The 14,309-nt window shown below is 37.1% G+C and overlaps 1 protein-coding gene across 2 annotated transcripts in view; it reads left to right on the forward strand.

The window, feature by feature from the left end:
* CPD (carboxypeptidase D) overlaps window positions 1-14,309 on the forward strand; it is a 67,326-nt gene that overhangs the window by 38,158 nt on the left and 14,859 nt on the right. For both annotated transcript variants that reach the window (XM_033423309.2, XM_004267092.4), the window contains exons 9-13: window positions 7,841-7,943; window positions 8,431-8,573; window positions 9,690-9,859; window positions 11,217-11,540; window positions 13,476-13,671. In XM_033423309.2, the coding sequence (XP_033279200.1) occupies window positions 7,841-7,943; window positions 8,431-8,573; window positions 9,690-9,859; window positions 11,217-11,540; window positions 13,476-13,671 (936 nt within the window). The remainder of the gene's footprint in view (window positions 1-7,840; window positions 7,944-8,430; window positions 8,574-9,689; window positions 9,860-11,216; window positions 11,541-13,475; window positions 13,672-14,309) is intronic.

Genomic DNA, 14,309 nt, shown 5'->3' on the forward strand with positions numbered 1-14,309 from the left:
CAATAGTTCACATTTTGCTACGTGACTCCGTGGCTCATTTCCCACTATGGTGATTCTGAGCCTTCATCCTCTTCCTGAGCCTTCTAATCCTAGCTTTGTCTTAGTCTCAGTAGATCACTTTGCCTTGAACTAAAGTGGAACTGTGAATAATCTGATGTGTGTTCATTCTGATTCTGTCTTCTCAATTATTGTTTATTTGTGTTTTACCCATATTCTGCATTTCTTTTTTTCCTCCTAATTCTTTTAAAGTACTTTTGATGTATGATATTATATAAGTTACAGGTATATAATATAGTGGTTCACAATTTTAAGGTTTATACTCCATTTGTAGTCATTATAAAATATTGGCTATATTCCCTGTGTTATACAATATATCCTTGTACCTTATTTTATACATAATAGTTTGTACCTCTTAATCCCCTACTCCTACATTGCCCCTCCCCCCTTCCCTCTCCCCACTGGTAATCACTAGTTTGTTCTCTATATCTGTGAGTCTGTTTCTTTTTTGGTATATTCACTAATTTGTTGTGTTTCTTAGATTCCACATATAAGTGATATTATACAGTATTTGTCTTTCTCTGTATGACTTATTTCACTTAGCATAATGCCCTCCAAGTCCAACCATGTTGTTGCAAGTGGCAAAATTTCATTCTTTTTTATGGCTGGGTAGTACTCCGCTGTGTGTGTGTGTGTGTGTGTGTGTGTGTGTGTGTGTGTGTGTGTGTGTGTATCACAGCTTATTTATCCATTCATCTGTTGATGATTGCAGTTTTCTCTTGTCTGGTGTCTGCCCCCTGGTGGGTGAAGCTGGTCCATAGGCTACAGTGGGCTTCTTGGAGGGCAGGGTCAGGGCCCAGGGGAGTCTGGGACTGGTGCCTTCTCACTGGTGAGTGGAGCTGGGTCCTGGGCCCTCTGGTGGGCAGGGCTATTTCCAGAGGCAACTGTGGGTTCAGGAGATCTTCTGGCAGCCTGTCTGCTGATGGGTGGGGCTGTGTCTCTGCCAGGTTAGTTACTTGGCCTGAGGCATCCCAGCACTGGCACCTACAGGTTGGTTGTTGGGTCGGGGCCAGGTATTGGCATTAATGAGCCAGAGGGAGGATTCCACAGGGGTGTCTGCCAGCACCAGTGTCCATGCAGTAGAAGGAGGTCCCCAAAATGGCTGCCACCAGTGTCTATGTCCCTAGGGTGAGCTGCAGCTGCCCTCCGCCTCCCCAAGACACTTTCCAAGATCAGCAGGTAGGTCTGACCCAGGCTCCTATCAAATTACTGCTTTCGTCCTGGCTCCCAGAGTGTGTGAGATTTTGTGTGCACCCTTTAAAAGTGAAGTTTCTGTTTCCCCCAGTCCTGTGGGACTCTTGAAATTAAGCCTCACTGGCCTTTAGAGCCAGATGCTCTAGAGGCTCATCTTCCCTATGCAGGACCCCGGGCTGGGGAGCGGGATGGGGATTCAGAACTCTCACTCCTGTGGGAAAACCTCTGCAATATAATTATTCTCCACTCTGTGGGCCGCCCACCCATGGGTATGGGACTTGACTATATCACGAGTCCGAGATGGTCCACAACCCATCTTGTTGTGATTCCTTCTTTATGTCTTTAGTTGTAGAAGATCTTTTCTGATAGGTTTCGGTCTTTTTCACTGATGGTGGTTCTGCAAATAGTTGTGAGTTTGGTGTGCTCGTGAGAGGAGGTGAGCTCAGGGTCTTTCTACTCCACCATCTTGGCTGATCACGCTTCTTCATTTCTTGATCCCACAGCACCCTGCCTCCTCTTTGTCTTTGTTTCTTCTGTTGTAAATGGGAAGGTGACAATTAAATTCCTCAATCATTACTCCAGCCTCCTTTCTCTTGACTGTGATCTATCATGATCTGTTGTGCGCCCAGCCACCTTTCCCCTGCCACAAGACTTCATGGTAAGGAAAAGCAGACCAAGAAAATCGGTGAAGACAAAAGAGGGGGCTTTAAGGAACAGCAGGCATAAAGGTGATTCGGAAGGACCACCAAACATTGAAAACACGCTACATCTGAAACCTAAATCTGAAAATACTAAGATAGTAACTGGGCAGATGAAAGCACTGGAATATAGGGAAGAGGTTTCAAAGTACATGCAAATTAAAGGACCTGGTGTACTTAAAGGAATAGGCACAATTTAAAAGGAAAGCTGGATTTAAAGGAGAATCTTCCAATCTCCCAACTTCTGGGAGAGAAGAAAAGCAAAAAGAAATGAAGAAGTGGCCTTTGACAATTAGATAGTGAAGGGGAAAGAGAAAAGGGGGGAAATGTAGCATTGTCCAAGACAGAAGAGAACCATAAAATCAGTGGACTCAGAGCTCCACCCTTATACCGAGGCAAATAAGCAAACAAACAAACAAAAATCACATTAAAATACCTTGACTTCTAGACTGACAGAAAAAGGGCACCATTAACTAGGAATCATGTGAAACAGCTCAGTATAATAAAAATAAACAAGAGGGGGCTTCCCTGGTGGCGCAGTGGTTGAGAGTCCGCCTGCCGATGCAGGGGACACGGGTTCGTGCCCCGGTCTGGGAAGATCCCACATGCCGCAGAGCGGCTGGGCCCATGAGCCATGGCCGCTGAGCCTGCGCGTCCAGAGCCTGTGCTCCGCAACGGAAGAGGCCACAGCAGTGAGAGGCCCGCATACCGCAAAAAAAAAAATGAACAAGAGGTAAAAAAACCCATGAAGAACCATCGCAGAAAAAATCAGGAAATGGAATTTCACATATATCACCTGAGGAAACCTTACCACTACCAAAAAACAATCAAGAAGCAGAAGAAAACTATAAGTTTACACTCCAGGCAGATTGACTATACCCAAACACACACTGAGAATATGAAAAACCACATAGGCTCAGATATTTAAAAAATTAAAACAGGAATGGAAAAAGAAACAGGAAGAAATGAAAGAGAATTGGTAGAATTCAGGAAAGTAATGGAAGAAAAAGAAAATTATCTCTAAAGTGAAGAATAAATTGTAAGGGCTAAAGACCTCACGTCTCCCAATTTCAAACTTACTTCAAGACTGTGGTAATTAAGACACTGTGATACGGGAATAAAGATGGACATATACATGGCACATATATACAATGGAATATTACTCAGCCATAAAAAGAAACGAAATTGAGTTATTTGTAGTGAGGTGGATGGACCTAGAGTCTGTCATACAGAGTGAAGTAAGTCAGAGAAAAACAAATACTGTATGCTAACACAAATATGTGGAATCTTAAAAAAAAAAAATGGTTCTGAAGAACCTAGGGGCAGGACAGGAGTAAAGATGCAGACATAGAGAATGGACTTGAGGATGCGGGAGGGGGGAAGGGTAAGCTGGGATGAAGTGAGGGGGTAGCATTGACATATATACGCTACCAAATGTAAAATCGATAGCTAGTAGGAAGCAGCTGCATAGCACAGGGAGATCAGCTCAGTGCTTTGTGACCACCTAGAGGGTTGGGATAGGGAGGGTGGGAGGGAGGAGATATGGGGATATATGTATATGTAATAGTGATTCATTTTGTTATAAAGCAGAAATTAACACACCATTGTAGAGCAATCAATTATACTCTCCAATAAAGATGTTAGAAAAAAAAAGATGGACATATACACATCAAAGAAATAGAATTGATAGTCCAGAAATAAACTCTTACATTTATGGTCAGTGATTTTTCAATAAGAGCACCAAAACAATTCAATGAGGATAGAAAAATCTTTTCACTAAATGGTTATGAAAAACTGGATATTCACATACAAAAGAATAAATTTGGACCTCTTCCTCATATCATACCCCAAAATAATCTCAAAATGGATCATAGACCTAAATGTAAACTGTAAGACTTTTAGGAAAAAATAAAGAAATAAATTTTTGTGACCTTGGGTTAGACAATGGTTTCCTGGATGTGACATCAAAAGCACAAGTGACAGAAAAAAGACATACTGGACATCATCAAACTTTAATACATTTTTGTTGCAAAGGATACTGTGTTAGTTTCCTAGAACTGCGGTAACAATTTTCCGTCTCACAGTTCTAGAGTCTAGAAGTCCAAAATCAAGATGTTGGCAGGGCCATGCTCCCTTGAAACCTGGAAGGGAATCCTTCCTTGCCTCTTCCTAGCTTCTGGTGTTTTTCTGGCAGTCTTTGCCATTGATTGGTTTCTAGATGGATTATCCCAGTCCTCTATCTTCACATGGTATTCTCCCTGTTGTCTGTGTCCAAATTTTCCCTTTTTATAAAGATACCAGTCATATTGGATTAGGGCCCACTGTAATTACCTCATTTTAACTTGATTACCTCTGTAATTAAATACAGTCACATTATGAGGTTTTGGGGGTTAGGGCTTCAACATATCTTTTGGAGGAGACATAATTCAACATGTAACAGATAATAATCAAGGAAGTAAAAAGACAACCCACAGCATAGGAGAATACCATATATCTGATAAGGATCTTTTATCTAAAATATATAATGAACTCTTACAACTAAATAATAAAAAGACAATCCAATTGAAAAATGGGCAAAGAATCTGAATACACATTTCTCCAAAGAAATATACAAATGACCGACAAGCTCACAAAAAGGGAAATGCAAATCAAAACAACGAGATACTACTTTTTACCCACTAGGATGATAGTTTAAAAAAAAAAAAAAAAAAGAACAAGGGTTGGTAAGGATGTGGAGAAATTGGAACCCTTGTGCATTGCTGGTGGGAATGTAAAATGGTACAACTGCTTTGGAAAACAATTGCGGTTCCTCAAAATGTTAAATATAGAATTATCATATGGCCTGACAATCCCACTCCTAAGTATATGTCCAAGAGAAATGAAAACATAGCCCACACAAAACTTGTACACAAATGTTCATAGCAGCATTATCCATAATAGCCAAAATGGACACAACCCACATGTCCATCAAGTGATAAGTGGATAAACAAAATGTGATATATCCATGCAATGGAATACTATCCAGTCATAAAAAAAAATAAAGTACTGAGACAAACTACAACTTAGATGACCCTTGAAAACATGCTAGGTGAAAGCAGCCCGTCACAAGAGACTACATATTGTGTGATTCCGTTTATATGAAATGTCCAGAATAGGCAAATCCATAGAGACAGAAAATAGACTGGTAATTGCCTTGGGCTTGGGATGTAGGGAGGGGCAGGGAAGAGGTTGGGAGGAAATGGGGAGTGCTGATGGGTACAGGTTTATTTTGGGGTCATGAAAATGTCCGAAAATTTACTGTGGCGATGGTCACACAACTGAGTGAATATACCAAGGACCATTGAGTTGTATACTTCAGATGCGTGAGTTGTGTGGGGTGTGAATTATATTTCAATAAAGCAGATTTTGAGAACCTAGAGAAGACTCAGGGGTGGGGTATCCATGCTCAGTTCGTATGTAGGCTAAAAAAACATCAAAAGTTATATGCCAAACTATTAAATGATTGGTGATCTCTAGGTTTATATTTTTTTCTTTTGGTTTGCCTCAATTTTCTAATCTTTCTACAATAACTTTTATTATATTTTAAGTATAATGAAATTCAATGAATTCAATTAAGTGAAAGTGAGAAAATGGAGCTATACAGTGTGACATAAGTGAAGAGAAAATTTCAAGGAGGCATTAGTGGAAGACTGGTGATATTTGAATAAAATATAGGTTTTTTTAGTTAATAGTATCATGCCAGTGTTAATTTCCTTGTTTTGATCATTGTGCTATGGTTATATAAGATGCTAACATCAGGGAAAGCTGGATCAAAGGCATATAAAACTCTCTGTACTATTTTTGCAATTTTTCTGCAACTCTAAAATTAGTTCAAAAGAAGTCAAAAGAAAAGAATAAGAAAAGTGAATAGTCTCTGCTTATCTCCACTTCATTAGTGTTCTCTCATGCCTCAGTTTCTTGTCATCTGTCTTCTGCCTACATTGTTTTACCTGGAAGTGCCCCCTCAAAGGTTACCAGAAGTCTATTTTTTTAAAATGTTCTTGACCTCTGAAGTCTAACACTCTTGTCTTCTCCCCTTGATCTCTGTTACATTATATAGCAGAGAGCTTTGCTTCCTTTTTTCTCTTTCAGTGGCTCAACCTCTCTCTTTTACTTTTTTTCCCGCCTCCATATTCTGTCCTTAGTCATTTTTACTGTCTTGGCAATTGCATCCAGTTGCTTTAGCTGTCACCACTATGTAAATGCCTCTTTAAAAAGTTGTTTCATATAATGAAAGTTATTACAAAAAGATTAGAGACTATAGCCAAGCAAAAAGAAGAGAATCATTTACTGTCTTGGTATATATTTTAGACTCTTTATATGTGGACTGAGACTGGACACCTACATCCTCACCCCCTGTCTTCTTTAAGTTGTCAAACTGCTTTAAAATTTTTAATTAGTTTTTTCAAAAAAGATTATCAAAGTAGAGTAGTGAGAATTAAAGAAGATGGTAAAATACACATGGTAAAACCTATCTGTCACAACCTTTCAGATGCTCATTATCTCTCAGTTGGATTATTTCAGTAGTACTCTGATGAGTCTCCCTGGCTTTGGTCCATTTTTTCACATTATTATTGGAATAAACTTCCTAGAGCCATGAATATATCATATATCACCCTTCCATCAGAAATCTTCAGAAGTTCCTTATTGCTCTGAGAATAAAGTCAAAATGTTAACAGTAATTGCCTAGAACTGTGGTGTCTAGAGTGGGTTTTATACTAGATGATCCGTTAAGATGTAGGAAGACTATATTAGACGTTCTGTTTTTAAAATGATTTTTTAATGCAGGTTTGTAATATACATACTATATTAATTAGTACAGTAGTACATCTATATAATTTATAATCAAATGGATAGATATTGATAGAAATGGAGATGGGGGTATAGAGACATAGAAGATGTGTGCAAGTGTTTAGTGGAAAAACCAGAGAGCAAAAGAGCATGTACACAAATATTCCAGTAACCTAAAACAATAGCTTTCATTTGATAACATTGGTGGGATCATAAGCCTGTAATTGGTATGTCAAGTTTACGAAAGGGGGTTGTTTTGTATATTTTAAAGTTAAATGGTTAATTCTCAGTGATGGGAAAGTGAGAAATTACTTTTCTCTTTACACTTTTCTGTACTTTTTTTCTTTTTCTATTTACAAAAGAGAGAAATGAAGTTTTGACCACCTTTCAAAGCTTAATTTCTTCAGGAAAATTCCCCTGCCACTCTAGTCAGAAATAATCTTTCTCTCCTCTAGCTCCCAGTAGTGTTTATTTGTGCCTCTGTGGCAGTTTTTCTTACTCTCCATTGAACAAGCAATTGCACACGTGCTATGTAGACACTGCTGGATGCCGAGGGCACAAAGACACAAACTATTTCAAGGAGTAGTGTATTGTCTTTAGGGGGAAAAGAGGTGCAACCAGTTTTAACAGGATAAAATAATTGTACAGAGTGCAGTCAAAGCACAGCGGGGCTACCTTAGTCCCCAAGAAGTCAGAGAAAGATGCTTACTTTCCATTGTGTGTGAATTACCTCTTTTGGACTTTAAGCTTCTTGAGATCATGAAGTAAAGTACGAATATGAACAGTGTTGTTTTTGTTTTTGAGAGGGGTTGGGTTGGATTTTTATATTACTTGTAATTACAAGTAATAAATGAAGTCTTCACTTTTTTTTTTTTTACAGAGCATAAACTGTTTAGCTTTGATTTTAAAAAATAGGTAGAAAGTCACTGCTTCCCATGACTCCATCCACCCCCACATATACCCTATTGTTAAACACTCTTCCTATCTTTCTTTATCCTTCCCATGTTTTTTGATGCAGATACAAACAAATACAAGTAAAGATTCTTTTTTTTTTTTCCCAGGAAAATTCCCAGATGTTTCAAGGTAGACCTTGCAAGAATATGTACCCTAATGAATATTTTCCTCATGGAATAACAAATGGAGCCAGTTGGTACAATGTCCCAGGTAAACATTTTTTATATTAAGACCGTATAACTTGATGGATTTTCTGTCCCCCTGGATGGTACTGCTTGTTACTGATTTTTTAATTTTGAGAAAGAATCATTCTTTTAAAAATATTGTATAAATAGTTTAAAATATTCAAATTACCGTTTCAACTATTTTTAATATTTGGTGTACTTTGACCTTTGAGTAAAATAATGTACTGAAACCTCATGAAAGTGTTATATTTTACTGCTGGCTATTACAAAGAACTTTAGATGTGCTAAGAAGAAGAGTGTGAGCTACACTTGAATTCTTCCTGAACATGAAAGTACAGATGTTTTACCTGGACCACAAGCATCAGAGAGCTCTCAAATGAACGCATTATTGGTTTTCAGCCATGCTGATAAAAGATGAATTTGGCTTTTTACTAGGAATGTTGCTTACGATTTGGGATCTGAGCTAGTTAGAACTTCTTCAGAGTAACTAATTTAAAATTTTTATCCTTCAGGTGGTATGCAGGACTGGAACTATTTACAAACAAACTGCTTTGAAGTGACTATTGAACTTGGTTGTGTGAAATACCCATTTGAGAAAGATCTGCCCAAATTTTGGGAACAGAATCGAAGATCTCTAATCCAGTTTCTGAAACAGGTGACGATTCTGGAGTGACATGAAATTTCTCCCAAGAGCAAGAAGATTTTTGTGTGTACATGTGGTTTTCATGCATTGATTTTAGAATACACCTCATTTGAATTCCAGTTTGACCTATTCATGTTTTCGTGTATTTATCTAGAAAATTCATGGATGTAAATGAGTTTATTTATATGCGCAAAGAAGAGTTAAAAATGATTAAACAATATAGGGATGATGTTTGGCACTTAATGGTTAGTGGTCACTTTTTACCCTTGTCTTTATAAAGGGCTACTATAGATTGGGTACATGCCTAAGAATTTGTCAAGTGATAAAGATGGGCTATGGGGTAAATTTTTTTTTTTTCGCCATTGGTTTACTGTGAAACGATTAATTTCCTTTTGTTTGGATGTGCATCGTGGCCAATAGGTAAAGACTATAAGAAATATGCTAATAGTGGTTAAAATTATTAGGATAATCTGACTAATACTTTGTGCCAGTACTTTGCTGAGTAGAATGGCATAATGGCTGTGAGTTTGCATACTAATTTTTTAGAACATTTTATTCTGAAAATTTGTAAGCATCAGGAAAAATTATAAGACTAACAATAAATACTACTATTCCTTTACCTAGGTTTAACAATTTTTATACTTTGCTGCATTTGTATTTTATATATATATAAACACACGCACACCTTTGTTGAACTATTTCAGTATAAATTGCAGGTGTTATGATATTTATCCCAAAGTATTTCGGAATACATCTTCTAAAAATAAGGTTAATTCTCCTACCTGACTTCTCCAATTGCTATTATCTCACCTAAGAAAATTAACAGTAACTCCCTATACTACCTAATACCTAATCCATGTTCAAATTTCCTCCACTTGTCTTCAAAATGTCTTTCTGTAGCTGATAGGAAGATAAAGACAAATCTAACTTATGAAAAACTAGCCTTTCAGAAACTGAAATATTTTGTTTAATGGGCGGTTACATTTAGCTTTACTCTGAGCTCCTGAATTCCTATTTGTTCTACATGTTTACATTATTTAACAATCTGTTATTTTGGATGTGAACTTCCAAAATAATTAGATGATGATCTTTATCAGTAAAATCTGGGTGTGCTTGTGCTTTATCCAGGTTCATCAGGGTGTCAAAGGATTCGTCCTAGATGCCACAGATGGCAGAGGTATATTAAATGCCACCATTAGTGTTGCTGAAATTAATCACCCAGTAACTACTTACAAAACTGGAGATTACTGGCGTCTGTTGGTTCCAGGAACTTATAAAATCACAGCATCTGCTCGAGGGTGAGTTACTGAATGCTTTGTAATTGAGTGCTTGGAGAAGAAATAAGCATAGTTCCATTCTAAAAGATTATTGCCAGAAAGCCCTGTAGAGGCTAAGCAACCTTGAGTTTAACGCTGAGAAGTCTAGAGCTGGTTACACATTTGACTCTTCTCTGATGGCACAGTGAGTACATGAACCGTCAGATGTAAGAAATCTGTGAAATTATTCACTTTGAACAGTAGCCTCTTTTACCTTCATCCTCTCAGGTCACCTTCCCCTGTCCAGATGTAAAGCCATAGTGACTGATTTCCTTCACTATGGGTAACAGTTCTGGGAAGTACTTGTTAGTAGGGAAAAAAAGACTTCTGTTCTGCATACTTCTAGTCATGTTGTCCCCAAAATACCACCACTTTACATCTGTACCCTTTTAAAACTCTTTCACAGACACTTATTTTTTATTATTGTACCTTTGCCTTCTCGCATCAAGTGAGATTTTCTTACTTACTGCTAATTCTCTGAGAAAAGCCATTTTCATATTTTTTACAGTTTTTCTCACCACAAAGATATATTTACTTGAAAAGAAAAAATTAACTTATGACCTTTTCCCTTGGAAAAAACTTAATATTCCTTATGTTCCTCCTCCTTTACAAATACCTTAGAACTGGAGCCACCTTACTTTTTAGTCGAAACTTATAACTTTTATCCTCTTGTAGTTTTCTTTTTTATATTTGATACATGTAGGTGTTCCCACAGAATATTTTCCCCTCCCCCTACTAGCTCTCTTATTTCTGAAGAGTTAGTTTGAACACTCATTGAAGTAAGGGTAAATACATGGAAACATTTAAAGTTATTGTTACCTTTTTTTAAAAAATGGTTTTCAAATATCAAGTGGTCTGTAAATGAATGGGTTAGAACTTTAACGAGTAAAGAAGTCTATTCTGGTTTTTTTCAGTTTTGGCATAGTATTGGAAAAACCAAAACATCAAGGTGTCTGAAAAATGGGGCAAGAATGATGCGTTTGGCAGAGAATGTCCTAAGTTAGTACTTCTCAAACTTTTTCCATCATATTCCCTGATGACAGACAAATGAACTCAGATTCCAGGAAATATGGGCGTATACACTGCAAGCATGAGCTTTCTTTTGAAGTCATATATTTAATCTTAAAAACTCATTTATGTTTTATAGTCTACCCTTGGATGGTCTTCATTAATGTTTAAAACAAATCTTAAATTCTCACAAAGTTAACAATTTGACCCTTTAGGGAGATGCACCACATTTATCTCTAGGATTCACATATCCTCTGCACACCTCTGTTTTCCCAGGGTTTGGGTACTCCAGCTGCAGAAGCGTGGCTCTGATCTGTCTCCTTTATTACAGGTATAATCCAGTTACCAAGAATGTGACGGTAAACAGTGAAGGTGCTGTTCAGGTCAACTTCACACTTGTTCGATCTTCAACAGATTCAAACAATGAATCAAAGAAAGGCAAGGGGGACAGCACCAACAATGAGGGTGCCAGCGATCCCACTACTAAAGAGTTTGAAACTTTAATTAAAGACCTTTCAGCTGAGAATGGTTTGGAAGGCTTCATGTTACGCTCCTCCTCAAATCTGGCTCTTTATCGATACCATTCATACAAGGACTTATCAGAGTTTCTGAGAGGACTTGTGATGAACTACCCACATATTACAAATCTTACCAAGTAAGTGTCACCCTTCTTGCTACCTTTTTTTCCTCTTTCTTTCTCCCTTTCTCCTTCCCTCTCTCTTTCTTCTTTCCTCCCTCCCTCCCTCCCTTCCTTCTTTCTTTATTTTAAAGAGGTTACATTTAGCATAAGCCACATTAAATGGTTCTTGTAATTTATTTAGAGATATTTGGGAGCTGAATGTATAGAGAGTTGGATTTCACTTATTTTGAAACAGATGTTTGCTTGGAGATCTTTCTATCAATGAATCTTGGAAACTCTTATGAGAAACATTGGAGCAGAATTACTTGTTAGTTTAGCAGTGTGTGGCTTGTGCCTCCAGAAAATGTAAAATCATTCTTTCTAATGATTACTTTGATTTCAAAACCCTTTCTACTTCTCAGTTGCAGATTCACGTTCTGACTAAATATTATTTAGTTTGTTTCATTTTGCTGGGGGCAGGGACAAATTTGGAACTATGAGCTCACTTGTCAGGGATCAGGTTTAACCTTTTCTTCAAATTAAATAATGAAGCCTGGTTGGCTATCATTTTCTGTGCTTCAGTCTCTACTCACAGTCATGGTTCCCTGAAGCCTTAGGGACATATGTGATTGAGGGTTCTGGGAAAACATGCAGTACCGGCTTATGTAAAACTGATGGCTGAGACAACTTTTACCTTCACTTCTTAGGCTTCTCTGCTTCACTTTCACTGTCTCAAAACTATTTCCTTGATTTGTTGATTCCTGTTATTTGCCTATTTTAGGGCCTTTACTTTTTGCCCTGAACTTACAGTTCTCTACTACAAACCTAATGAACATTAACTAGACTTTCACTTTTTCACTTTTTTTCCTTCATTGGTTCTTTTAATTTTACCAGTAAATTTACTTTCTCAAATACTGGTTTATAATGTCTGTAATTGCAAAGACTGATATTTACTTTGGCAATACCAATTACCTCTCTTCCGCAACTGACTCTTGAACATTTCTGCCCAGGTCAGGTTTTAATACTGTCCATGTTAGTGCCATATAGACGTTACAGACTTCCTTATTTTAAAACAAAAAATTGGACATTATTTTGCTATCCATTTACTTAGTTCATTTGTTTTTTTTTAACCTTTCAATTAAACATGCACTTCTTAGTTAAATAGTTCCCCAGCAAATATGCAACACCTGCCAGTGGTGGGACACAAGGCAGTTTTAGGTGGTCCTCCAACGGTTGCTTAGTATCATTAAATACCATTGTGAGATAGTGGTACTTTGTCTATTCTATTAATCCTCAATTTAATGCCAGTATTTTTTTTCTATCTAACTCTTGTAAATCTCCCTTTATATCAAAGAAAGCAGGCCTTTTCAATTAGTTTTGCTGTAATCTTGGTACTGCATTTAAAGTATAAAATGTCTTATTTGTGTAAATTAATTTAGATTTTAAAAGTAAGGTGCTCTACATTTGTGTATATTTAAATATTTCCATAATAAAAATTTAAGTGAGTTAACTTAAAAGACATATGTTAACTAGAGACTTCCCTGGGACTTCACTGGAAGACTCCATGCTTCCAGTGCAGGGGCCGCGGGTTCGATCCCTGGTCAGGGGACTAGGATCCCACATGCTAGGCGGCACAGCCAAAAAAAAAAAAAAGACATATATTAACTAAAGAGTAGTATAGATTATAGAAGATTGGGTAAATATCATGAAGATGATAGGAGAATGACAATTTGGAGGAATGCTGAACTAAATCATGATCTTTCCTAAATCTGATAGTATCTCACATCTATTTGACTTTCTTTGATTAAGGGAACCTAATTTTCTTAAAGTAGTCTGACATAAAGATTTACTCTTTAAAGACTTTTTAAGACTTTTCAAATTTTGTTCTCATTTGTTTTTTTTAAAATCTGTAAGGCAGCATTAACATAATACTTGATTACTTGCTGACTTTTTGTTTCTGGTTTTTGAAAGTTTGGGACAGAGTGCTGAATATCGTCACATTTGGTCCCTTGAAATCTCCAATAAGCCCAATGTATCTGAGCCTGAAGAACCAAAGATTCGTTTTGTTGCTGGTATCCATGGAAATGCTCCAGTTGGAACTGAACTTCTTTTGGCTCTGGCAGAATTTCTCTGCCTAAACTACAAAAAGAACCCAGCTGTTACCCAAGTAAGAAAATAGCCTGTTTTGACATGCTTTAAAAGGAAAAAGCTCAGTGATACACTGATATCAAGGCACCATTTTTTAAAAATTTAACTTCCTGTTAGATTTTATACAGAGGTACTTTTAAGGTCATTATACACTTTACTCTTTAAAAATGGACCTTGGTATATAGTCATTGTTAATAGTGTCTTTCTATTATATTTCTTTGTATGTATTAAGAGCCATAGAGGAAAAAAATAATAAAGATTTGCATTCAGTCCTCTATTCCTTTATGTTACCCTTCCAATCTTTACTCACAGTGATGTATATTCTAATTAGAGGGACTTCCATTGCCAATTATTTATAACTAGGATACTATATTGAAAAGTGAGGTAGAAGAGAAATCGGGTTTCTTTTCATGTAATAAAGATGAAATTATTGGACACCTTGGATGCTAAGAGATTTTAGAAAAAGTGATATGGCAGTGCCTACTTTAGTCGCTCGTGACTATAGAATAGAACGTTGATCCAGAAGCTGGTTATGTATGATTAAGCAACCTAGTTTCTGTGTTGTCTTAGGGAAAGGAAGGAAAGAGTGTGCATCTGTCTAGAACACTCACTAATTGGCACTGTCTGTATAGAATTTAGGAAAGGGAAAAAGTACTA

This window comes from Orcinus orca, chromosome 19, assembly GCF_937001465.1.
Source record: "Orcinus orca chromosome 19, mOrcOrc1.1, whole genome shotgun sequence".
NCBI classification, from domain to species: domain Eukaryota; kingdom Metazoa; phylum Chordata; class Mammalia; order Artiodactyla; family Delphinidae; genus Orcinus; species Orcinus orca.